Here is a 25,635-nt window from a genome sequence, read left to right on the forward strand (position 1 = left end):
CAGGACACGTTGCCAGCCAAGCATGCTCCCTCCAATGCAGGGCAGGCTTGGTGGCACCTCGTCCCTTCCGCCCGCAGAGGGGTGGGCAGCCGTGTCCTTAGGGTCAGGAACGGTGGGCAGCGGGGTCTGGTGAGGTTTGTGGGGGAGGCAAGGACTGAAATTGTCCTTCACAAGATGACATGAGCCACTTGGCCTTTTCACACTGCCCACCCAGCTCCGAAGCCAGCTGAAGCGGGCTAGGAGAAGCCAAATGCCTTTCAGCGTCCCAAAGAAGTATCTGGCCTCCCAGGCCAGGGACTTGGGTGACTTCTAGTGACTGAAATGGCCTGGGATGATGTGCTATTTGACCCGAGACAGTGCCCTGCTGGGCTGCTTCGGGCTGCGCTCCAGCCTGCAGCTAGCACGGGTGACAACCCTCCAGCGGAGCACGACCTCCTTGGAAAGGGAGGGACGAACTGCACGCTGCTGCTGGGGAAGGACAGACACACTCACAGCCCCATGCCTGGGCTGCGGGCACACAGGCTACAAGCGTGGGCTCTGCAAAGCAGTGCAGGAGGATCCCTGGGAGCTACGGGAGGGCAGCAAGGTGGGATTCCTCCCCAGACTTGCGTTACCTTGCAAACTGCTAGGCTATCCCTTGCCGCCGGCTGCGGGCAAGCTGGGAGGTTACGGACACCCCTTCCCCAGGGCAGACGCACGCTGCTTCCCAATACTCCACAGCACTCTGGTGCCGTGTACTCCTCTCCGGCTCAAGATGAGCTTGTCCCATCGGAGCCCGCAAGGCTCTGCAGCATCAGCGCTGCTTTCTAGGCAGGGCCTTGGCTGCTTCTCCTCCCACACCGCGTCCTCTCCATGCTGGGCTTTCAGCAGCTGGAGCCATTCTGCATCTTCTCTCTGCTTCGCTCCTCCCCGGAGGGCAGGTCTGGGCCAGAGCCAAGCACCAGCTCAGCAGACAGGCTCTTCTGCCACAGACCTGCCACAGGACTGCAGACAGGACCCAGAGCTCTCCTGCCACGGCCAAGTGCCTTTCTCTCTGCTCCTACAGCACACATACAATTTGCTGATATGCACGGCTGGAAATGAGGAACTTTCATTTAGCCGAACTGCTTGGGAATCATAAAATAATTTGCTGAAATTTGGAGCAGACCCTTCAAACGCAGGTTCTTCAGGGAAGCAAGAACCTGCAGAATGGCTCGGAGCGGCCGACAGCTTTCCACGTCCGACTCGCACTTCTGAAAGCCAGCTTCAAGCGGGAGGGAGAAGGGCAGATAGGCAGTCCTCCTCCCGCACTGGGGTAACGGGGGTTCACCCAGGACTGGAGGAGAAGGGACACATTTGGCAAAGGCTGGCATCGAGGCTCACTTTTGGAAAGGGAAGACAGCTTACAATGTCAAATCCACTCCCATTTCTGTGCAGATTACAATGAACAGCACTGAGTTTGAGTAAGGTGGTTTTGTTTTCCAGTTTACAGAATGCAGTCTTGCCCCTTTTTTTTAAAAAACATAGAAACGACAAAAAAAAAATTTCTATATAAATACCATATATACAATTTAGGCAAAAAAAAAGAAAAAAAGGAAAAACTTCCAGAAAAGATCTTCCCTCTGGGTCGAGTGTTAGGAGTGACAGCAGAGAAGACAAATCTTCGCATTCAGTAGGGGCAATACGTCATGTAACAATTATAACAGCCTCTAAGTTTGGGAGCGACCAGAAGTGCCTGTGAGCGTGGCAGACGGGAGAGGAAAACTCAGGCAGCACGAGACAAGAACAGCTTTCGGGCAGAGGGGAGGCAGCAGGAGGGCAGAGGACAGATGATATGGCCATGAACTTGGAAGGCCCACAGCAGTATTCAAGTAATGGGAGGGTTAAAACCCTAACGAGGTGTTTGTTTTAAAAGAACACTCTGGCTTTGCGGGCTCTCCTCCTCTCACCCACTGGTCTGGGGCAGCCGAGGAGAGGTGAGCTTGGCAGCTCGTGGAGGAGCTCTGCTCCACCTCACCACAAAACGGGGGGCTCTGCACGACCCACACCAGGAGGTGAGCGCTGATCTCAGTGCCAGGCTGCCCGGGGTTTTCAGAGCCCACCCGTCGGGAGGATTTACCCCTCCGTGCTCCTTTTGGGGATGCACCAGCCGAACCGAGCCCGGGGGGTTTGTCCTGAAGCAGCTTTGTGAGTGATCTGCCAGCATCGTGGAGTTCCAGTTTGCAGAAATAAAAGAAAGGCCAAACAAAGGGACCTTGGCACAGCCTTCACATTTACGGGGGCTCTCACCCCAACAACTGCCCAGCACCATTTCAAGGCATGGGGAAAATTCAAGTTAGGAACTAGGATCTGGTTCTAAGCAAAACTCCACCTTGCTGAAGCAAGCCAACATCAATTTTCGCATGATAAAGGTGTTCTTTTAAAACAAACTAACAAAAAAAAAGAACATTTGAGGTTATCAGAGTTAAAAAACTTAAAAAAAAAAAAACCCAAACAGTCCTGCAGTCAGAGTCACACACAGAAGAACCAACCCACACCTACATGCGCCAGGAACAGTAAAATGACAATATATATATAAAATTAACCAATAAAGTGCATGTTCCTTATATTACACCTGCCCCTTGCGTGAACGCAACACCACGGGTTCTCAGTAAGAAATCACAGCCGAGGGCTCAGGATCACATAGTATTGTAGAGGGGATTGGTTGTCCGCTTTTTATCATTGGTCTTTTTGAGCCTCCTCAGAGGGTGAGTTCTCCCGTGCTGCTGCCGGGGTGCGACAGCCAGACCTTGAGTCGCAGATAAGGAGTCCAGGACCTGCACCTGGAGCAGCGGAGGACCCTCCTCGGAGCTAGTCCACGTCGGATCCGCGCTGGAAAACAAACTCTGCTGGATGGAGCCGCACTCTTTGGCGTACTGAGCTAGCGGCCTCTCCACCGGCTTGCTCTGGGCAATGCACTCCGCTGTTCTGAGTTGTTCCACAAAATGTTTAGCAGGTTCTGGGGAGGAAAGACGATGCTTTCCGCACGTGCTTTCCGAGCCCCTCTCCAAGCTCCCCCCGCGAAAGCCTCGACCGAGGGCAACACAGGTGAGAAGCACCGGGTTGGCATCGGAAGAGGCTGACTCCCTCTCAGATAAGTCGTCCTTGGAGAGGTCCAGGCAGTCCAGTTTGGCCAAGGATGCCGAGCGTTTCATGTGGGAGGGTGTGGTGAGCCCTGCGTGCCGGATCCGAGCCTCTATTTCCTTCGCTCGCTGCCTGACCAGCCCGGGGCTGTTGCTGTGCTCCTCCACGCTGTGGCTGCTGGAGCTGTGGGGGAGGCCATAACACAGGAAAGAGATGTCCAGAAGGTCCATGTTTTCGGTGCGTTGGCTGGTGAAGTCCTCGCCGCTCAGCTGCCTCGAGGTGCCGGCACCGCTCCTGCAGAGAGGCTTGGGTCTGTCCCTGAATGGGAGAGTCGCATCTCCCTCAATGCCACATGGCATGACCGGCTCATCGTCTGTACCCGTGCTTTGCTCAGTGACGCCTTCCAGATGAATTACGTAGGGGTAAGAAGAGCGATCTAGGCTGGCCGAAGGTGTAGAGGTCACCTGGGCAGAGGGAGAAGCAGCACCGAGGTGAACAGATAACCCACTACCTTCCTCGCTGGGGCTGCCCACAGTGAAGGTGGCCTGCTTGTGTACCGCATGCTCCGGCAGCGAGAGATTTACCAGGGTCAGAGCTCTGAGACAGGTCAGTGCCTTCTCTGAGCACAACGAAGGGTTCAAGTTTTCATCTAAAGACGGGACGGCTGCAGCCAGCCCGCCCTGCTCACAGCTTACGTCAGGGCACTCTGCAGACTTGACCGCGGGAGTGTATTCGATGATTTCAATTCTCTTTGGGAGGAGGGAGGGCAGGGATGGCTCCTCCGTCCCATCAAATGAGACCACTGTCCTGCGCTCTTGTGCCATTCCCTCCTGCCCCGGGCTGGGCTCTGCAGGCAGGTGTCTGCCTGCAGGCAGCTCTGCCCCGGGAGGCAGCAGCAGCTCCTCAGCGCCTGAACCCTGTGCCTTGTCACCCTCCGGAGCCAGCTCCAGGGGCGGCTCCTCGCTCTTCCCTCGCTGCAGGAGCTCGGCAGCAGGAGAGTCATTCCTGGAGTTCTTGCGGGTCGGTAAGATGCAGACCGGGGATGCGTGCTGGTGCTCCTGCTCCTGTCTCAAGCGCTCCTCAACTCTAGGGTGGCTCGCCGGACGGAGCCGGGGCACCACTTGGGCTCAGGATTGATGGAGCCGTGAGGCTCTTGCTGCTCCCCCCCAGGGCTGCTTTCCTCCAGGTCTGATTTACCAGAAGACGGCTGCAGGGAGGGTGCAGCTTCTTGCTCAGCTTGCAGAGGGTCCTTCTCCTTTTCCTGGTGTCCAGCACAGGCTCCTTCGCTCTGTTCCACCCCTTCTGATGCCCAAATTGCCTCCACTGGCAGGTCATGCACCGTGTTCCTCTTTGGCGTCTGGGTGAGGTTGGCCGAACCCTCTTTCTGCTGGGCAGGTCCTGCTCCCTGGTTGATTGACTCGATCTCTGTGATAATCTCCTTCACAGAAATGGCATTTTCCGAGTGGGATCTCGTGAGATGGCCTGCGCTAGGCAGCTCGGGGACCTCCTGCAACACAGAAACAGGAGAATTACAAAGTGGATCAGCTGTGCTGACACAGAGCAAATGGCAGCAGCTTAAAGGAAATGGGGGTGCACGTCCCCAGAGGAACAAAAAGCACGTCCCAGTGTGTGGGGACAGATTACAAGTGCTGTGATCACTAATGTAGAAGCATTATTGTCTCCGGGACTGCATTTAACATCTTCCAGGCTGGATTTTCACCTAGACTGAGATTTAAGAACTTTTATTTAATTGCCATGAATTCCAAGAGAAATTTAGCCTTTTTTTTTAATAAAGAAAAGTCCAGTTAACAAAAAATATCCTAATGCTGCTAAAAGTGCAGTTTTGAACTGAAAATCTGAAAGATTCTGCTCACGTAGGGGAGCAAACAGAAGTACAGCATAAAGAATGACCGAGCACGGAAATGCTCTGGTTTCCCAGAGGAAAATGGCCAGAGAGGCTCCCCCATCCGCACAGACGCTCTTTCTGCCAAATCACTGGAGAGAGCGTTGGCCTATTATATTTGGAAGAGCCTTATTGCCTCACATGGAGATGGAAAAGATTCAAGCAATGCAGCACGGAATTTAAATAAGAGAGGCTCCCAGAAAATGATGGCCCCGGTCATCACCAATCCCTGTGAGAGTCCTGGAGAGTGGAAAGCAATTATAAGAGAAAGGTACCTCAATTCAGAGGTTACTAAATTTTGTCAGGAACATCTCTCTACCCAGGAGAGAAGTGAGCCATGATGTGCCTGATCTCATTACACCAGGCCTGGACAGGCTCAATTCTCTTTCTCCAGCAGTGGAAGCTCTACATCTGCCTTCATTTACTATCCCAATGCTGGTGCTTCCCAACCAGGGAAAGGTGCCAGTTTTGTCCCATTCCTTGGTGGATTTCTCAAGTCAGATAAATATCCACACAGGTTCGGGATGCTGGCTGGCCTCGGCTGTTCAGGGTTCAAGTCCCACCTATCTGCTCTCCTGATGCAAAACTCAAAAATACGTTTCTCATGAGAACAGCACAGCAGGTCAGGTCAAGGTCGACTCAGCCAGTGCCCTGCCACTGCCAGCAAACATGTTTAAGGAAAAAGTGCAGAAAAGGGCAAGTATCTAAAAGTGAAGAAAAGGGGAAGCATCAAGCAATTCCTCCCAAAACGGATACCCTGTTCAGTGAAAGCCAGGACTAGAAAATCCTCTGTCCACAGCAACCTCACAGCAAGAGAACTACCTGCAGATAGGTTTGAGCGGCAGTTCCTAAAAAACCGAGCAAGTTATTTTAACCTTTTGTTGTTCTTCATCTGTGGAAGAGTCATCCGATGCCTGAGGAGAGTTTCCAGAGCTGTTCCTTCGAGCATCTGCACCCTCGTCCGCAGCAGGCGGTACTTCCAGCACGGGCACCCTGGAGACTCCGTTCTTTCCACTCCCTTGCTCCTCTGTCCTGGAATGGGAGCAGGTGCGCGACCGGCTCTCCTGGGAAAGCTCCACGAATTTCTCCAAAGCGCTGAAGAAATCAATCCTGTCTGTACTGAGGTCTGTCACTTCGGGCTGGGGATTCTGTTGGAGACTCGGGGAATTTTGATTTGGGGATTGGGAAAAGTCTTTTAAGCACGAAGTGAATTCTTCCATAGGAACCAAGTGCACATTCATATCCAGCTTAAGGGCATCTTTTTCGAGATCGTCCACTGTCAAATCAGGAAACTCTGTTATTTCCAAGGGGTGCTGGAGTTGCATTAAGGCCTCAGAAGCATGGCAGTTATCAGGGGGGACAGAGTCTACACAACATCCTGCCGTACAGCCATTGATATTGTTCAGGTTCAGCTTGTCCTCCATCTGCTCAGCGTGGAAGTCTCGACACGTAAACTCTAGGTGGATCCTTCTCTCCTTCACACACATCTCCTCGATCATGTTTGCATCCTGTGGGAGCTGCTGCTCCCTGTCTAGCTCAGCTGAGTAGATGGGAGACATCGGCTGCTGGTTGTCGTTGGTCTTCGCCTCTGAGATCTGGTCGGCCGAGGTGGTGATCTCCTTTTTGTTCAGCTCCAGCCCAGATTTGCAGATGGGCTCGTGATGGTCCGAGAGGTCACTGTCTGAGTGCGAGCGCCACAGTTTATTGTGCCGCTGCTTGCTGCGGGGAAGAAAAGCAAATGAAAACATTGAGTAGTGTTTTCACATACCAGAGCCAGACCCACCTTGTTGTAAGAGGATGCAACCTACATGAAAAACTGTGCAAATACTGGAGTCATTGACCACAACTGCAGCTTCACCTAAACAGTTCAGGGCCAAATCTGCTGCCGGAGAAGTTGATCCAACAACAAGCCACTTTCTAGTAGCTAAATCCCACGGCACTGTTCTGCTCCACACGCACATATTCCCAGCAGTATTTTATCAGTCTACTCAACAAATGCAATGTTTAATTGACTACAGAATTTGGTCCTTTCTCAGCCAGCAAGCACTTTTCCATTTGCTAGCAGGTGAGCAATGACCAGAAGAGACAGGGTCCCTAGTCCTGGACATGAGTGGATGGCGGACACTGAATGAAGTCCAATTTCCCTTGTGGCTCCTTCTTTGAACAGCTTCAGGGATCAGTAACTGGGCTCTGGTAACCAAGGGGTTAGGGTGGGGTGAGTGGATGTGGGTGTGGGTGTGTGTAAAATGCAGAAGACATCCTCAACAGTCAACAAGCAGCCCAAAACACCACCTGCCTTTCACAGGAAGGAAACTCAAGAGTTCTCCAGCTCTTGGAAAGCCCCTTTAGGAAGGTCTGAGCAGTCCCAAGGCCAAGCAACTGCCAGCAGCATTGCACCACCTTCCGTATCTCCACCTGCCAAAAAACCCAGCCCATGCCCCCGGGCTTACAGAAAGCAAAGGAGGCAACTTCTCTCAGTGAAACCACAGCAGTTAGCCATGTCTGCAAGGCCTTTGCTGAGTGACCACGGCCACGGTTGTGCTTCCACCGTTTGCCCCTAGGAGGAGAGCAGATACCACAGAAAGGTCCTTGGATCTGCAGGAGACCTTGCAAAACCTCTCCAGTCCCTTGCTAGTGTGAGCAGGTGCTCCCAGACACATCCATTGGCTGCAGTAAGTTAATTAACAGATGCTGTTGAACTAATTACAATGTACCAGTTCAGTTGTGGGTGCCCAACAGCTACGGAAAATAATCCATTGCAGATTTAGCTTTCCAACCCCATAATCAGCTACAACCTTCATGTATGACGCAGGGCAGAATCAGGTCCTTTCAGAGGAGAGGAGGGTCAAGACTAGAGGCCAAAAGGCATTGCTCTGGGGTGCACATGCTCTGTCTCTAACGGGTTTTGGAGCAAAGTTTGACACTGGCAGCAGAACCAGGCTTGTCTGTGAGGCAGGTTGTTGCTGAGGCTCTGTATAGGATGCCAAAGATTTCCCACGTCTCTGCTCATATAACCTGGGGAGAAGTTGTTGATGTTTTCTGAGGGCACTTCCCACCCTGGTGCTTCAGTACTCAAATCCAGCACTCTGCTGCACATCTGATTTTGAAAGTCAAAATTACCCTCACGCATGAACAAACCAAACTTGCCTAGCACAGCCTTGATCTGAGAATCAAAACAGACGTCAACAACCGCTGGGAGAGGTGTATTGTATTAACTTTTGATCTCACACTTCCTCCAGTCTTACAACCTGCAAGCGGTGCTACAAGCAGGGTCAGAGAACAGGAGCCCATGCCCCTTCCTAGAGCCCACAGCCACCTCTTGACCTTCCTGGGCAGCATTCCTGGTGCCGGGAAGAACAACCCACAGCAGTCCAGGCGTTTGGTGTGCCAGGCACGGCACATGGGCTGTGGGCAGCACCAGGGCCAGTCAGCTTGTGTCCACACCAGTCTTGGACCAGGAGCCCCCCACACCTCCCACCGCACTGCAGCCAGCTCTCCAGGCTCCGGTACAGAAATACTGCTGTTGATTCACAAGTTGCACAAGGCATAGGGGATCCCAAACACTATTTTCCTGTAACTTATCCCTAACTAATAAAAGAAACAGGGCTGGCTCAGCCTTTCTGTGTCTATCATCAGAGGGAGGGGACAGTTTAACTAACCCCAGGAAGTATGACAGTCCCAAACAGCAAAACACGCTTGTTGTTGTGACTAAAAGCAGGCAGGGGTTTTCATTTTACAGCTGGAAAACATATCCCAGTTGCTATAACCCCAACACAAAACCGTAACTAGATAGTGCGAGCACATGGCTGCCCTCACATACCTTCCCTCTGCAACCAGAGCAGTCACATGAGCATGAATCTGTTGGGTTTTTTGTTTTTGTTTTTTTTACCTGTCCTGGAATACTGCAGCAATAAACAAGGCAGCCAGAGGCCAGAGGGCAAAGCTAAACAACACAGAGAAGAAAGGGGGGGAAAAAAGCAGTTTGGAGCTGAGAAAGCAACCGCATAGAGAGGGACCATTTCTGCAGCACAGAGAGGCCATTCCTTGCTTCAGTGAAGCTTCATTTACTGCAGGCTTTTTAGTCCTACACACACAGATGTAATGCACTGCTCTTGCATTTTTTAAAGCCTCACAAGTAATCCTGTTCATGCCATTGTATGGGGACTTGCAGAGTAGGTCAGGAGCAGTGGTGTGCTTAAGTGGGAGGGGAGCCACACACCATATAAATGATGGCAGCAAGAAAGATTTTCCTCCTGAAAAATAAATTACTGGAAGACAGGGAAAAAAAATCCTTAACCAAAATGTTTGTACAGGGTGGCTTTGCAGGTGTGCCACCAACTACCAGACTGACAGATTACGTAAACCAACTGCAGCGCTGAGGGCTCTGGAGATGTGATATACCAGCTGCTACCAGCCCAGGGCTCCTCACAGGTGTTCACCAACCTGTTACAAAGGATGTTGGCATGTTTTTCACGTCTGAAAAGCTGCTTTTCCTCCATCCAGTCTACCCCAGCGAGATCTAATTTCCCAGTCTGCTCAATGCTACATAGCACACCACACCGGTCAGGTCACCTCTAGCTCAGAGTTAAGCAATGACCTTTATTAACTGGTGCCAGCAGCACGTTTGGTGTCACACGAGGCACCAAAGGCAGGTGTGGTGTCTGTCTCAAAGGGTTTCAGTCCAGAAGAGCACAATTTCTTAAAATATCTATTCCACTGTGATCTATCCTGAGACTCGATACTACTTGGCTGCTTTTTCAGAGAGAAAGAGGGTCATTATGGCACTTAACATTGGGGGAGCAGGGGGAGAGGAAGGCAGGCACGGGAAGAGGTGGAGGACAAAGACCCTGTGGGTGCACCTGATCAGGGAATAACCTGGGAGGAGCCCTCAGGTTGCTAATCTGTGCAGAGAGGGAAAAAGCAGCACACTTCAGTGACAGGAGGAGCTTACACCAGGGGTATGGTGTAAAAAATTGGGAATCCAGACCTGGCCCAGCAGCAGAGATAGCCAGACTGCTGGGAGCAGGTGGAGAGCAAAGGAGGAACAATAAGTCATTAGCACAGAAAAAGGGCAGGGAGGTCTTTGCAAGTGGATAGGAAAGACCTGAAGGGACAAAACCAAGCAGAGGACAGAGGTGAGAAGCGTGCCCTAAAGGGAGCACGTTAGTGCCTGAGCTGCTGTAAAGAACAGCATAAGGCAGGCACCCTTCAACAGCACCAAGAAGCTATGAAAGAATTACTTTGGTCAAAACATGCTAAGAGCCACCTCCTGTGGCAGGAGGCTCAGCTTGGGTAATTCTGCTTGCTTCAGATCTGCTCCCTGGCAAAGCACACCAGGATCCTAAACAAAATACCGTAATCTGGTGAAACACAGAGTATCACTACCTCCTTCCAGCTGATCACGTGAAGACATTGCTTAACACAGCTTACAAGTGGATTTCTCAGAAACATGCAATATTTATGTCTTTTTGCTAATCAGGTGATAGGCTTGGGATTACAACACACTTGCCCATACCCAGGCCCAGCTCCCGACCAGCCTCAGGACTCCATGCAGGAATAAACACCGCTGTTGCAATGCGCAGAACATCCTGTCCCCTCCCCTCACACCAGCACTTACCGAAGCGATCTAAATAAAACCAAACCAGCTGCTGAGGAGGGGCTTGTTCAACAGGGAGCTGTAAAGCTCAGATGTAGACAAAGCGAGTTCCCTGCCAAGTGATGTTACAAGCAATAGGGACAGCATTTATCTCTGCTGGAGTCTGCACAGCTCTGAATGCTGCACTCAGATGGCAGTTCATGGGATACCATTCTCCAAAAAAACAGCCATCCTAGAAGCCAAACAGCCTCCTAAAAGCTCTTTATTATACCCATTTTCCCAGGCTCAGCTGAGATAACCCATGAAAACAGAGTGCTATCTTTCCCAAGACAATCACAAGCTTACATAATGTAGTGATGGAAGTTCTAATTAAAATAATGGAGTCAATCATTTAAGTGTTATGCCTTAACATGGGTAATCAGGATCATTCCTTCCACTCACCTGGCCAGCAGGATCCCTTGGTATTCCTCCAGCTGCCGCATAAAGCTGGGGTTGGGCTTGGTGACGGTGCGCCGTTCCTTCACGTAGTCGTAAGCCCTGTCCAGGTTCCAGCCGTACTCCTTCATGGCGTAGGCGATCACCGTGGACGCCGAGCGGCTCACTCCCATCTTGCAGTGCACCAGGCACTTAGAACCATTTTTCCTGAAGCGGGAGAAAGACAGAAGAGGATCATTAATTAGAAAAATATGGCCTCTGAGAAGCAACTTCTTTACCAGAGCATTATCAAACACATTTTCAACAGTGTAGCCACAGTTGAAGTCTGGGATGTGATCTGATAATCCAATTTACAAACTGCAGCAAGACACACAAAGAAAGTGAAGAACAAGGTCTTAATATTTTTAGCAGATTTTGTTACAATAGCTCTTCTGAAGCTTTTATCGAAAATGGCAGAGATCTTCTGTTGTTTGCAGAGATTTATGAAGACTGCTAAAGACTAATATAGCATCCTTGAACTCAGCCCAAATGGCCCACTGGTATCAAGCAGTATTCCAAATAAAAAGGGCATCTATCACAAAAACATGGTGTCACAGTTTAGAAACACATCCCTGGAAGATACTGAGCAGTTCAGGGCAGCCTCTAGCAGAGAGATGTTCTTCTACTGCAAACTTTTGATGGCATATTATTGGGTCTGGCAATTGGCTGAACAAGACCAGCATCGCTTTAGTCAGCTGTTTGAACCTAGCTCCCATCCACATCTCTCGAGACACCAGTACGTGCAAATCCAAGCAAAAGCCCCGTGGACCGACCTGGCAGATTTTTCTTGATACCACCATTTCTTAGGACTGTCTATAGGTAGAAAGCTCACCCCCCCTGCTCTGTTTATAACAGTTCCTCACCTCGGTACCTGTCCAAATGCAAGTGAGTGGAAAAGATGACCTCCCCATGGCTGGAGGCAGAGACCTCAAATGACGGCTGCAGTGCAGCGCCCTGCTTCAATCAGACGGAAGATGCTTCGGCTTTAATTCGTTTTTTCTTATTGAAGGCAAAGCAAACAGTGCCTTTGAGTGCAATGAGCAGCTACTCTGCTTGGTGAGGCTGGTATAGAGCTTGAAAGGGCAGCCAGCACTCCGCTCCAAGGAATTAAAAAATATTTGTCTGCCGTGAAATACGAGGAGGAAGGCTACAGCCCTTCTCTGTGAACTCCGTGAGCTGGGCAGCACTGCCACGGAGCAGGCTGACAGAACTTGGCTTTGGCACCTTTAATTTTCTCCTTTAGGTGCTAGGTTTTCTGGATTGCCAGCCATGTGAAGTTCCCACAGGACGAACCAGGAGGCCACAGAGCACACACAGTCATGTGCCTCGACAAGCTCAGACCTCAGCTGCTCGCAGCTGTCTGAGCCTGTACCTGCATCCACGTTCCCCAGACACTCTGAGAGATGTCTGCACTGTTCGGGGTACACCGGGCTATAGCAGCCTTTAGACTGCTCTAAGACTTTCTCAACTTTGCAAAGCAAATTAGTCAAAACGTTGCAATGCTTTTGGTGATCAAAAGAGAACCCAAACGCAACAAGCAGGCAGGGCAAAGGAGGGGCTACAGTAATTGCCCCAATTTGGAAGATTATTAACTTAAATCACCTCATACACAGTACTGAGGGGCAATCGTTTAAACCCCAATGGAAAATATTCTGGGCAGGAGAATATTTCTGAGGATGACAACCATTCAAAATCAATACTTAACGGAATACAATAATATCTTTTAAAGAAACAGTCTTAAATCAAATAAGTCTTGAGCCACACTCAAACAAGTCAGCTTTTAAAGGCTAGGAGAAATTGCAAGCACCAGCTATGGTTAAGAGATGACAGACTTCTATAATGGAAAGAATACTTCAAAGGCAACATATGCCAACCTGCTTTCTGACCAGTTTTCCATTAAGATGGCTGCTGAATTAACTGGAGACAGCTCATATAACTGGGATGCAGTTCTTCGCAGTAAAAAGGCCCTACTTTCAGCATCCGCTATCAGATTACTCACTGTAACTGACAGCTCAGAGACCTACACAGGCATTTACTCCTGTTAAAGGGAAGAGTTTGCTCTGGAGCATTACACTACAAGAAGTCACGTACAGACTGCGGGCTTCATCGTACAACCTCACAATGCAGGGAACAGCTTATGTTTGTGTTTGGCTTATAAGGTTTTGCTTCTTACTTTTGTTAAACTCTGCTTGATTTGTTACTGCCATTTCCTCTCACCAGCACCTCTGCAGATCCATCGCATTTCCTAAGCAGCAGGCAAACTGTTAGCTCTCTAGTACAGGAACGATCTCCTCCACTGTTTGCCTGGACTGCAACTGGGCAGAAACTCCTCACTAGTCCTACCTACTCCTTGTACAAGCACCGGCAAGAATGAAAATTTGTGGAAGGCAATTCTAACACTTAGACAGAAACTACAAAATGAAAATGCTTTGATCCTAGGTAGGCAAGGAAGAAAAGTAGTTAAGAAAATCAGTAGGAAAATACAAAATGTTTAGTATACATCTTCTAAATGTGTTTGTTCTGTTCTGAAAAGACTTACTTTGCCTTGGAGATGAATTTGTAGGTGTCATTCCAATAAGCCAGAAGATCTGTTGCTTCTTCATCATATACCCGAATATTATGGTATTCGAAGAGCCCAGGGAAGAAGTTATCTATTTCTCGAGTCACATTCAAAATATACCGCACCCTGCATGGAAACAGACAGCAGATAAAAATGTGGAATGTGCAGAACACAGCAAGTTCAGAGAGATATCACAGCTGCTACACAACAGCCTTGCCTTGCTTTGCGAGTGGCAAAACTCAAAGCATTTGAAGTTGCAGTCTTGAACATACCTCCTTGGAAACCAGGACTTAATGCAAGGAAGCAGCGGCTAACACAGACAAAAGGTTTTGCTGAGCAATTTAGAGCCCAACCTCTGATAAAAGGGCTTCCATCCATACTGGATAGAAAATTCCTCTATAGTATGTCAGGTTACACTGCTTGCCCACCATCTCTGTATTCTAAAGTGTTAGCAACACTTGTCTCACACGAGCTCCTGCACAGACTGTTCAGTTAGTGTTTGGACACTTTCTCAAAGCCCCTTTGTGAATCTCTCCTCCTGCTGCACCAACAACATGGGAAGATTGAAGGCATAAGCTTGTGAGCAACACCATAGTTAAACAAATGCATAGAATAACTACAGAGAGATGTAACAGACAATGAGCCACTGGGGAGGATTTATTTCTTATCCCTAAATTTTCTGGAAAGGAAACTGCTAGAGAAAGCATATGGTATTTATGTACACTACATCCAGTATTTTTAGCCCTGAGAGTTACTCGTAAGATGCTCATGAACTGCACTCATGCTGGGATATCAGACAGAACAAGAGCACCGCAAGGGAGTGACATCCCTTTTCCCTAGCAGGTATGAGATCGCTGGCAGTCAAGTAGGACCTGTCTGACACAAGGAAACTGCAGTAGACCCTGAGCTGAATGAGGAGAGTCAATTTTGCCACGCTGATTCTCTGACGTACAGAAGTATGATATCAATTCAATTCGGCAGAGTGATTAGTTTTTTCCACTGGATTGGCACAAATAAGCAAAACCTGTAAATAATGATTTAATTGCAAAATCTTCGTGCTTAGATCCACCTGGCCTAGAGAAAGGACACTCTAAGCTTAAGCCTGAAAGGTAGAAAGGGCAGGAGACAGAGGAACCCATCAGTGCTAAGCCCGACAGCTACATGACTTTACTTCCTACCGGGCCCCACTCAAAGCAACAAATGCTCTTTTACATATTTTCCTTCCTGCCGCAGTCCGGAGGTCCAGACTCCAAAGCACCTCTGTAACCATGAGACCTCAGTCCAGAACAACGGGCTGGAGCAGAGGGCACAGAGCCAACTACACAGCATCCAGTTAAGTAATTGTAGCGTTTTGCTACTTATAGCTATGCGATTGCTGGCTTCCTTTGTTCGCCAAGGGGATGTCAGTCAAGGTCAAGGAACAAGATTCTTTTACTTTAGGGTGCCTGTTTGTGGGACGCAGAGTTTGGAGGAAGCAAGAGCTTGTTCAGATCTGCAAACCCTTTAGTAAGACTCAGGTTACACAGCAGGGATGGAATAGAGTTTTTTGCATAGACAAGTGCTGAGGCCAGGCTCTTGCTTTTAAGCTGATGGCCTGAAGCTACTTACCCTCTGTTCTGCAAGTCTTCCAAATTGGAGGCATTCCATTCCGAGCCCTGCAGGGAAAACAGGCAAAGGGACACATCAGCCAGAAGGAAGGCATGGCCAGACAACTGATGGAGAGCAGGGGGTCTTTTCAGTAAAGGGGTACACAGAAGACTGGTAACAGGGCTGATGTTCAGCACCTTATCTTGCCCCATTAACCAGTTCTATTTTGAAGCAACAAGCAGCTCTGCAAAGCAGGAGCCCAGCACCATATGCTGGCACTTCCTGCAAACCGCTGACAAATCAACCCCAGCAAAGACGACACTCCACCCTTTCCCTGGAGGCTGCTGCCAGCTCTACCCCACAGAAGAGAGACTGCCTGCATTTAAAAACCATCCAGGTGCTCTTTATACACGTAACACCCATCTCACACATCAAAGGCAGCAACACGGTAAGCTCACTTGGGTTACACCTCTTCTCCCCAGTTCAAAGCCTGTGCGAGCAGAGAAATAAACACATTTAACCCCAGCTAGCTAACCCTCTTCTCTGCAGCACACACAAGGCCTCCAAGCTGCTTGCTTCCTGCTCAAACACATAAACCCTGGCGGAGGACAAAACCACTCAGACAAAGACTTCCTTCAAAATTTAAGGTGCACAAGCTATCTGCTTCCCTGCCCTAAAATAGCTCCTAAATAGAAAGACAGTTCAGATGAAGGAGTAAGCAAGAGGGACCCAGGCAACACTACCATCACCAGCAGAACAGCACTGCTCATCACTGCTCGCACGGCACAGGCTTCCGTATCGCCCCAGGGCCAGGAGAGGCACAGGCAGGGCGAGCCGGCCCTCGGAGCATACCCAGTGCCTGCCTGCAAACCCCGTCAGCCTGAGAGCGAGAACCTCCCAGTCTTGCAGAAGAAGCAGTGTCCACCCAGAGGATGGGTTGCTGCTTGCCCCAGAAAGCGTGCACAGGCACCCTGTGTCTGAGATGGGGGAGCTCCAAGAGTTCTGACTCACAGGCAGGCACTCGCACCCATGACAGCACTTGCAGAAAAGTCCTGAGCACTCACGGCCTGTGTCTAGATGTACACGCACAGGAAAGGGCTGCGTTACTATTCTGGTAGCTACTGGCGACAAGTCTGTTGTCCTGTCTTGACACTTCAGGAATAAAACAAACAAAAAGCAGCTGGTTCTTCCCAAACTGAACTACTTCCTAAGAGAAATCATTGTAATGAGGACACCATTCAAAGGTTCAGCACAGATGGGACTCTGAATTTCGAGCAAAATAAAGCGGCAAACGTTACATGCCATGGTAGCCCAGATTTCAACAGAATCCATTGCCTTCAGCCACAGATCAGGTCAATCCCAGCAAAGTCCAGAGCTGTGCACGATCTGAAGGAGGACTATGGAGGCTCTTGCTATTCACTATCTGCCAACAAACATATTTTGATCCCTGCCATATTTACCCTAGCCCCCCCAACTTTGTTAGCTTCCTGTTGTCTCTTTCTGGCCAAGGAAGAATAATTTAATTCAGGCCTGGGAACCACCAGTTTCCACAGGTATGGAGAAAAATGCTGCAGTGGTGAAAGCCTTTTCTCCTGTCCTTTGGTCCACAATCACCAACATCATCAGGTCTCTTATTTCCTGCTTAGTTATTTTAGCACTCCCTAAGTGGGATCCCACAGGGCTCTTGCCTCCATGTGGAAGGAAGCAGCTCCCCGCCTTCCAGAGACCTCACTGTATGACTTTGCCTTGCAGTATACTTGCTCCTGAATCAAGCTGGTGCCCAGCCCCAGCAGCACCGCTCCTCACTGCAGAGAGCTGCTTTGCAAATACTTCTATTCCACACATCAGCCACAGCTCCTCTCCTTGGTGCTGCCTGCAAGCCTTGTTTTAAAGGTCTTGTTCCCATTAAATGCACTCAGAGCCAAGACTCCAAGCCCCGCAGCGGACCGAACTGCCTGTACTGCTTTTGACTAGCACTGTAAGCCTCTAACAGGTCTCTCTCTCCAGAGAACACATAGTCTGCAAAAAATCTATTACATCGTAGGTACTTCAAGTTTCCTGGCTCTACCCCACCACAACTTCTTGGGAGCACTCACATTAACATACACCATCCCTTCTGAGCCATGGCACTAAGCTTCAGGAGACTGGGAGAGGCCCTCTCCATTTGGAAAGACCAGCTGGTCCAAAAGGAATGGCTTTGTTTAAAGTTGAGCCAACTTCATAGGCTACACAGCCCAACCAAACCTGCGTCCGTTGCTTCAGGGCTGGGAAATCCAGCGGAGCGCTGACTCACCAGAAGGAGGTGCAGTAATTAGACAGGCCCCAGCAGCAATGAAAGGCAACTAAGCAAGCAACACATCGAAAGGCAAAATGTTTGTATCCTTCAGTGACTTATCTCCAGGATTCTTTGTTAAGCTCCTCTGTTCCTCCTGGATCACATGAACCCAAAGCTTTCCATGTTACAAGAGTGTCATTCCACCTCAATGTTACACAGCTCTCCCCAACAGCTCCCCTCCCCTTTGCTGTATTTATGCCCTTCCCAAACACATGTATACTCCAAGAACTTGGTGTGTGGGTATCCTGGACAGTTAAAGCTACAAAACTGGTCTTACATCAATGGAAACAGCCCTGAAAAGTAGTTAGAATTAAGACTTTTTCCCTTCCATCCTCTAGTGACAAGGTCTACAGCTTGGCTGGTGTTGCATGGCAAAGTTTAGTACAGCCAAGAAGCCAGGCTGCTCTTGTTGAATAGCACTAGTGTCTTGTATATTGCTTAAGAGTACGTGACCCCAGGATCAGCCAATTTCTCCTTCAGAGTTCCTTTAAGTTCCTCCAGAGACCCCTGTGTCAACCAAGACATACTGTGAGAAGTGTTAGGTGTGTTTACTCTTAAATTCACTGTTAGACTTACCAAAAAGACATGATCAAATATCTGCGTGGGGCTGTCCATCTGCCCAAGGATCACTATCATTTCATTGTCAATGAACTCTTTGAACTCCCGCAGGTTACACACCATCTGCATCTCCAGCTCAGTGCGTATCTGGGTGGGGAGGAGGACACAAGGAAGCCACGTGAAGTTTTTGTTCTGGCCTTTCTTCACGGCATAAAGTACAGAGCTCTCTAGTTTGCACAACAGCACTTCCAGTGCTACTCCCTTACCACTCACCTCTTTTGATGTGATGTTCTCCAAATCCTTCTGCATCATGATCTCCCTTAACTTGGTCTTAATTAGCCGTTCCGTGCGTTCCCGCTCAGTTGGGCTATCAGAAGACAGCAACAGAGTCACTGGGAGGGGAAACAAACTGGACTCGTGGCACTTTTTAAACAGGTATTGTATAGACTGGATACTCTGCAGGGTCTCAGATACTCACACTACTTCCCCATAGCACGTCCTCAGCTGGAGGGAATTCAGGTGACTGTAAAGCCCAGTTTAGATTCCCAGTTGTATATGAAAGAGACCAACTGAATGCTCCTAATCCATTGTAGTCATCCAGAGAACCTCTGGTATTTGGTAAAATTTAAATTGGGAAGGCTGCATTATACTCTCTGGAGCACTATCTAAGCCTCCCCCTACCTTTCTTGGAAAGGTAACAGCTCCAAAGCTCCTTACATGGAGAGACGAGGGCAGCTAAGCCTCTGTGCATTCCTCCGGCCTCTGGTGCCAGGGGCCTTATCACCAGCTGCAAAAATAGCCTGACTAACACCAGGGGAAGTTGCAACAGAGCAGCAGCACAGAGCTGTCTCACCCATCATCTTTAGAAGGGACCCAGCCGTAACATCTCGCACCACCTTTCCGTTTCTCTGGAACGCTGCCAGGATGGCGACTGCACAGACACTTCTCTGCTTTACAAGTGTCCAACTGGTGGTTCACAAATAAAAATCATGAAAGTTCCTGGTCCTTTTAACCTCACACATTATTTCAGGACTCAAGAGAATGCTGTCTAGGTGCCCCAGGAAATCATTCAATTGCTGCCACCAGGGAAAGGGTGGGTTACATAAAATTTATATATGAAAAGCTACAAGAGAATATTAATCTGACAGCCTGCCAAAACTTTTCAGCCACCCTCCTTGCACATTAAAAAACAATCAAGTGTGAAGACTTGTTCACAGCTGAACAACTGCTTAGCATTATTATTCACTCACTGAACTCCAACAACAGGAAATATCTGAGAGCATAAATCAACCAATGGCACTATTATACTGGGAAAGCAGCTGGGGCTAGTGAAGTCATTTCTTCTACTACAAACTGGGCAACTAAGCCCTCACGCTTGCATCACACCTGGACACAGACTTACCTTTGAGGTTATATGGCATTGGTACCATCATAGATTACTAATGACAGGGGTTGTAAACCTTGGGTGTTGATACAGCCTATAAATTTTGCCTTTCCAAACTGTCTACCTACCTACCTCAGCCACTGTTTTGGACCATGCATCACCAGACATCCCAGCATGTAGCTGGAGACAGCTTAGGACCTATACACTGTCCTGTTCCACACTTGCAGAGCTCCTCAGAACAATGAAAAACTGCATGGCTCTTTGTCCCCATTCTTAGGTGTATCAGATGGATGCCTATGAGGATGATTCTGAGCTCACAGTCTCAGAATCATATATAAACACTTCACTTTACAGCAAAATGAACTGAGTAAGGAAAAAAAGACTAAACATGTGCTCAGACACATGCCAGCGTAAGAGCAAAGTCCAGAGAAACATGTTCCTTCCAGGAGAAACCAGGCCTGGAAACCAGAGGACAAAACCAGCAAAGAGGAAGGCCTAGGTACTAGAATACACCACACCTCTCTCTCACTAGTTACACAGGACTTACCTTGCAGAAGCAAAAGATCTGTGAGCCTAAAGCCCAAGGTAAACAACTAGACTGAAAACAGAGGCTGGAGGAGATGCAAGGGAGCCCCAGAAGTGCTAAACTTGAAGTGTCGGTGTTTACCTAACCAGGGGTCTGCTTATTACCTGGAACAGGAAACCCTTCCTCATTAATACCTAATTAAGAGTAATGTCTTGTGGTAACTGTCTCTTCATTTGGAGACTGCAGTGCTTGACAGCAAAACACTTCGGCTCCGCAGAGCCAGACCAACTTACACATCTGTGAAGAGGGCGGGCGAGTCGGGCCGGTGGGACTGGACATCTTGCATGGCATTCCACTCGTTGACTGACAACTGGTCAGAGTTGATATGGCTCTCATAGTAACTGACCCACGTGAGGAAGAGGCTCCCTGGGTAGTAATTGTTGCTCCGTGCCACCTCACAAGCCTTATGTAAACTCTGCAGAGCAGACCTAGAAAGGGAAAAACACTTGCAGGATTATAATTTCTTCCTCAGGCTGGTATCGAGAACAAAGCAGCAGCCAAATCCAGGATGCTGCTCATGTCCCATCAGTTGGTACAAACCCCAGTGCCATATGCAACAGCCCCCGGCACCGAGCAGGAGGCTGTCCTGCAAGGGTGCGGATAACCACACGCTGCAAGAGCTTGCATGTCTTAACTGAAGTATGCCAAGACAAGCCTGGATAGCAGCAAAGGTGCCCACAATTCAGAGGGCAGAGGCACCCGTGCCTCTGGCTCCAAAAACTGCTACAACTACCTAAGCCATAAAAAAAGATGCACAGAGTTTGTCTCCAGGGCAGGGTGCTCTGACAGCTCCTACTGTGCCATCAGCTCCCCGGCGTGCAGGGCAGGCACACCCAGGAATGAGACATGGAAAGCTGCACATCCAAGGGCTTAGGACTTGACTTTACTGAGGTGTTTAGGTGTCTGCCCTCTCTCACTGCACGAGGGATGCCAGAAGTTTCTTCAGCTGCTGCTGGGAAACAAATCCCCCTCTCCTATTTTTAGCTTGTTTTAAATCTTTGACTGGGATCAGAAGGATCCAGGTCAAAATCACTGGGGTGACACAGTAGCATGACACCCTGACAGGGGATGTATTTCGGCAATGCAAAGAAGCTTGAGCCAGAAATACTTTCATGGCCACTACATTCTTACATGAACCACCCTAAAAGGAATGAAAAATGCAGGCAGCTTCTCTTTCCTTCTCGCTATCACAATGAACATGTCTCACTGGAGACAGAGACTCCTAAAATATGCACAGCGTGTATTTCCTTATTTACGACAAATAAAAAAAAAAGTTTCAAACACATGCTCAAAGCAATTCTGCTTCGGAGAGATTCAAAGCAGCAGCCCTTTGCAAGGAAAATTACGCTATTCCTTCCTGCCCCCAGCTGAGACGTAGGCATGGCTGCAGCAGTATTAAAACTCACTGCTGTATACCAGCTCTTGCATGGTTGTTTTCTTTGGTATCAAACCTCCTTCCCTGTCTCTGAAGGAGACTTCTGGCTGCTTGAGTAGGTCTCAAGATACCAATAACGCAAAGCAGCACCTGCTTTTTAAAAGCTCAAGCAGCCAAAATACCTTGGAAAAAGGATCACTGGGACAGATTATAGTAAGTACTTACCACATTGCCTGTACAGACACTGGCTTGAATATATGAACCCTGTTATCTGTTGATACGCTGAACCCTCTGGAGAGAATAAAAGAGGCACAGTAAAAATGTGTCCCAAAAGCCACTTTTTAGTTAATAACTGATAGTGTGTAGCACATTAGAACAGCAAAGGACTAGCCCTATGCATACACTGCTGCGTTCAGCTAGCGAACAGATCAAAATAGCATGCTAAAAGCTCTAAGATAACTTTTTTAAGCAGCTGCTGTTCGGGAATGAAACTAAGACAGTGGGACAGTGCTGGGCTGTGCTGTTTACCTTGGCAACACAAATTCAGTGCCACAGCTGGGAGCAACAGAGTCCAGCTAAAGTGATCCTGGGGCAGCTACCAACGAAAGAAAAGTCATTCCACGCACTGCACTGGACAGCTTTTGTAACTGGCACAAACAGGAGTCTGCAAGTCAGGTGTCTATTTGGCAGAGAAACATCATTCTTATTTTATGTTCAGCTGAACGCTTCCTGCTGCAAGCGTGATGGAGGAACACATAATAGGATCCCTTTAAGGAGCTTTCACTACACACCCACTCACCAGTAAAAGCTCCTTTACTCCAGCTTAAACACACACATAAGCCACTGTCTCAGTGCGTGTTTATTCACAGATAAGTCAATTATTGGTGTTCCCTGCCACAACCACTGTGATTTAGGGCCTTTGAGCCTACTAACCCGATACAGGTCAACAGCAGGGGGTCTGCTGGACCTGTTAGGGCTCTGCAATCGTTACACCGTGCTGTAAGCTCATACACAGAGACTCTCTGCTATTGACCTAGAACATAGAAAAGACACTCACCCATCCCCATCCAGGTGGATCAAGGTGTCACTCCACAGCGGCAGCACCAAGCCCATTGTACAAGTGCTACTGTAGTAAGAAAGAGAAGGTCAGCCCCATCTACTACAGCACCATGCTGCTATTCTAATTTCATAGCAATAATTGCGTATTTTTGTACTCATTAGAAAAAAAAATGAAAAATCCCACTGTTGCCTCAGGGACAAACAGTGCCAGTGGTGTTCTACAGGTGTCTGGCAAGGATCATTAACTAGATACAGGGTACAGCAGTACTCTTTCAAGCAAGCTTAAAGGGTTAACATACGCCCAGGAGAAGAGCAAACGGGATTCAGAAGCAGCAAACTTTGTGCAGAAGGTCAGAGGGGGCTCACAGTCTTCAGTCAGCTCAAGGCTTTCTTTACAGATTAGTCCCTCTCAGGCTCAACTGGTTTGGTTCTAGCTCTGATTTTGCAGTCCACAGCTTGTTTTCTTGTTTTTCCCTCAGCCACAGCTGCTGGGAACTGGGATCAGTATAGTGTAATAGCAGGGTGACTGGCAGCACAGTAGGTTAGCAATCACAGCCTATCACCCGTTGTTGACTCCTGCCCCTTCTTCGCCCTCCCACACCTCGAGGATGAGCACAACAGCCAGCCGAGACAGACACCTCTTGGCAATCCCACTCCTCTCTCAGCTGCTTTGACCTCTTTGCCCTCACAGTCACCTGCTTTCTGTAAGGCTGAGGAAAAAGCCAAGTTAAAAGCAGAAGTCAAACGATGGAAAAAAGGCAGGGGCGGGGGAACCCCGACACAACCTGCAGCAGGTTGTCGAATGAAAAAGCTGAATCTCATAAAGCTGTAAAATCAGTCCATAATGAAAGCAGCATCTTGAAGAAGAACTGGATTCAATTGCCTCCTGCTCTTATGCTTTGCACTAGCTGCTCTCAATTTCCACAAGCCCTAACACCCCCGTCAGTCTCTGCAGCTCATGAGAAGTGGGGGAAGAGGGCGAGACTCGAGGCTTCAGGGAGTCAGCAGACACGAAGCCCTGTAAACGCACACGCCTTGGAGCGACTGGTGCCCAGCACAAGGAGACACTGCGGCACGCAGCTATTTCTGTTGACAACATGAGATGAGCTCATGGAAAGCTGTGTTTTTAAAAGGCTTCCCAAGGTGGCCGGGGTATTTTTAGTGATACTGTTCAGCAAGCGCTTATCAGAGACCATAGCAACAAGTCTACATTGAGTTATAAATACCAAGTGGGCTAGGGGAGGGCGTATCAGACTGACCATCCAGAACCTAAGTAACTCTAGCAGAAAGCTAAAATGACCCTGCTATGTTATTAGAAGCTGAATACCAGTGAGCTCTCAGTTATCAAAGGTGGTTGTGCTGGTATATCACAGCCAATAGCGAGCTCCAAGCTCACAGCAACCTGTGCAAGGACAAGTTATTCTTACACTACCACAAGAGCATCTCTGAGCTACAGCTGTGCACACATGCACAGGAAGGGAGACGGGAGCCAGCGGCAGCATCAAGCTGGTCCCCCTTTCTAGCAGGCATCACCTGAGCTAAGCATCCAAACCAAGTCACCTGAAATTAAGAATGGTGGCTGTTGTGTTCAGCAGGCTGTTTGGAAGGCAATTTCTTAGCCAAACAGGTCAAAAAGATTTTCTAGTGACCCTGCTAACGACTTGAAAGTAATTTCTTTCCACTAGGGTCAAAAGCAAGACTCATTCCTGTAGCAACTGCACTAGAAGTAAGCATGTGTATGACACCTTCCAAAATCGTTTGAATATCCAGGTGATTCTTTCCTCACGTAGGCCAAGATTTACTTACAACTCTTTTCAAGAGTCACATGCCTCCATGCCCTCTCCAAAGTGCCCAGTGTCCCCTTCTAAATGTGAAGCTTCTGCCCCTGAAGCTGCTGGGGGTGCTGCCTCCTGGCTTATAGTCGCTCCAGCGGCAAAAGCTGCTTCCCAGCCACATTCTGCAGCCTTCTGGAGAGGTCAGCAGCAATTTAAATGAATGAAGCAAAAGTGCTAAACCCTGATGACATACTGATGTCTGGGGAGAGCACACGTTGTGCAAGACCTGCCATCAGCAACCCTGACATTCCCATCAGGCCCTTTGTGCCATGACCTTGGCAAGGGTCTGCCTGACAGTCACTTTCTTATTAGCTGCTCTCCTGAACCCTGAAGTCCAACTTCTCTAATTGCAGCTTTTTCTTTCTTTGCATGCAAGTTGTCCCTGTCTCTGGTGTGCAGATGGAGGGCTTAGGGACCTCACCATTCAGAGACACTTAACAGCACTTAACGTCCTCACAAAAGCCTGAGGCTCGAGGAATGGAAGAAATGCCGACCTGCGCTGTTGCCTTCCTATTTGCCACCTCCTTTCAAGAAATAAAAGGGGAATTCTGGATCTCAAGAAAGGTGTTAGACTGGAAAATCTGAAGCAGTCTATCCCCAGAAAGCATAGACACCAGACAGCGGTTTATACACTTGTCTCGACGTGTGGGTGAACACAAGGACTTCCCCCACCTGGACACTGCGAGTACCTGTCATTGGAAGAGAAATCCATTCCTAGAACAATGCTCTCTTCGGTGTCTTGTCTGCCGTTGGTGGACACTACCACCATGTATCTAGTGCGGTTCTGGTAGGTACTTTCCAGTCTTACAGCCTAAAGAAAGGAAGGGGAGAGATCAGCAGTGCAGCCAGCAAAACACAAACTATTACCTTTACAAGCCACCTTTTCATGCTGAGTGACAGGCGCAGAAGCAGTGATGCAGTTTGCACTAGTACGGATGGCCCATACTTCTCAGCTGGGTAACCAGCAGAAGAGGGAGAAGCGACTTACTCTCTCACACAATGCTTTCCTCAACAGCTGGGATGTTCCTAGTGCCTTCTGCACACCTTGCTGCAGGCCTGCTCTGTCCCACCAAGGCTGCATTTAAATACCAGCCTACGAGGCTGGCTGCCACAGTCCTCCGACTGGTCCCAGCCTAGTGAGCTTCATGAAGCATTATGCGTTCAGCGAGACGGACGGCGTTGAATGTGCTCTACACCTCAGAGGGCTTTGTCCAAAGAGCTAGGGCTTTCCTTTAAACTACTGTGTGCTACAACAGCTCCAAAGAGACTCTTTCCACCAAC

General features: G+C 49.0%; 1 protein-coding gene across 1 annotated transcript in view; it reads right to left on the reverse strand.

The window, feature by feature from the left end:
* Positions 1-2,552: 2,552 nt before the first annotated feature.
* Positions 2,553-25,635, reverse strand: part of SSH2 (slingshot protein phosphatase 2) — a 100,477-nt gene continuing 77,394 nt past the window's right edge. Inside the window, 12 exon segments of the mRNA XM_050908707.1 lie at positions 2,553-4,186; positions 4,189-4,609; positions 5,881-6,724; positions 11,043-11,243; positions 13,615-13,761; positions 15,244-15,290; positions 18,134-18,262; positions 18,389-18,482; positions 20,319-20,513; positions 21,686-21,751; positions 22,518-22,586; positions 25,044-25,165. Of these exon segments, the coding sequence (XP_050764664.1) occupies positions 2,658-4,186; positions 4,189-4,609; positions 5,881-6,724; positions 11,043-11,243; positions 13,615-13,761; positions 15,244-15,290; positions 18,134-18,262; positions 18,389-18,482; positions 20,319-20,513; positions 21,686-21,751; positions 22,518-22,586; positions 25,044-25,165 (3,864 nt within the window). The 3' untranslated portion in view covers positions 2,553-2,657.

This window comes from Gymnogyps californianus, chromosome 20 (assembly GCF_018139145.2).
Source record: "Gymnogyps californianus isolate 813 chromosome 20, ASM1813914v2, whole genome shotgun sequence".
Classification (NCBI taxonomy): domain Eukaryota; kingdom Metazoa; phylum Chordata; class Aves; order Accipitriformes; family Cathartidae; genus Gymnogyps; species Gymnogyps californianus.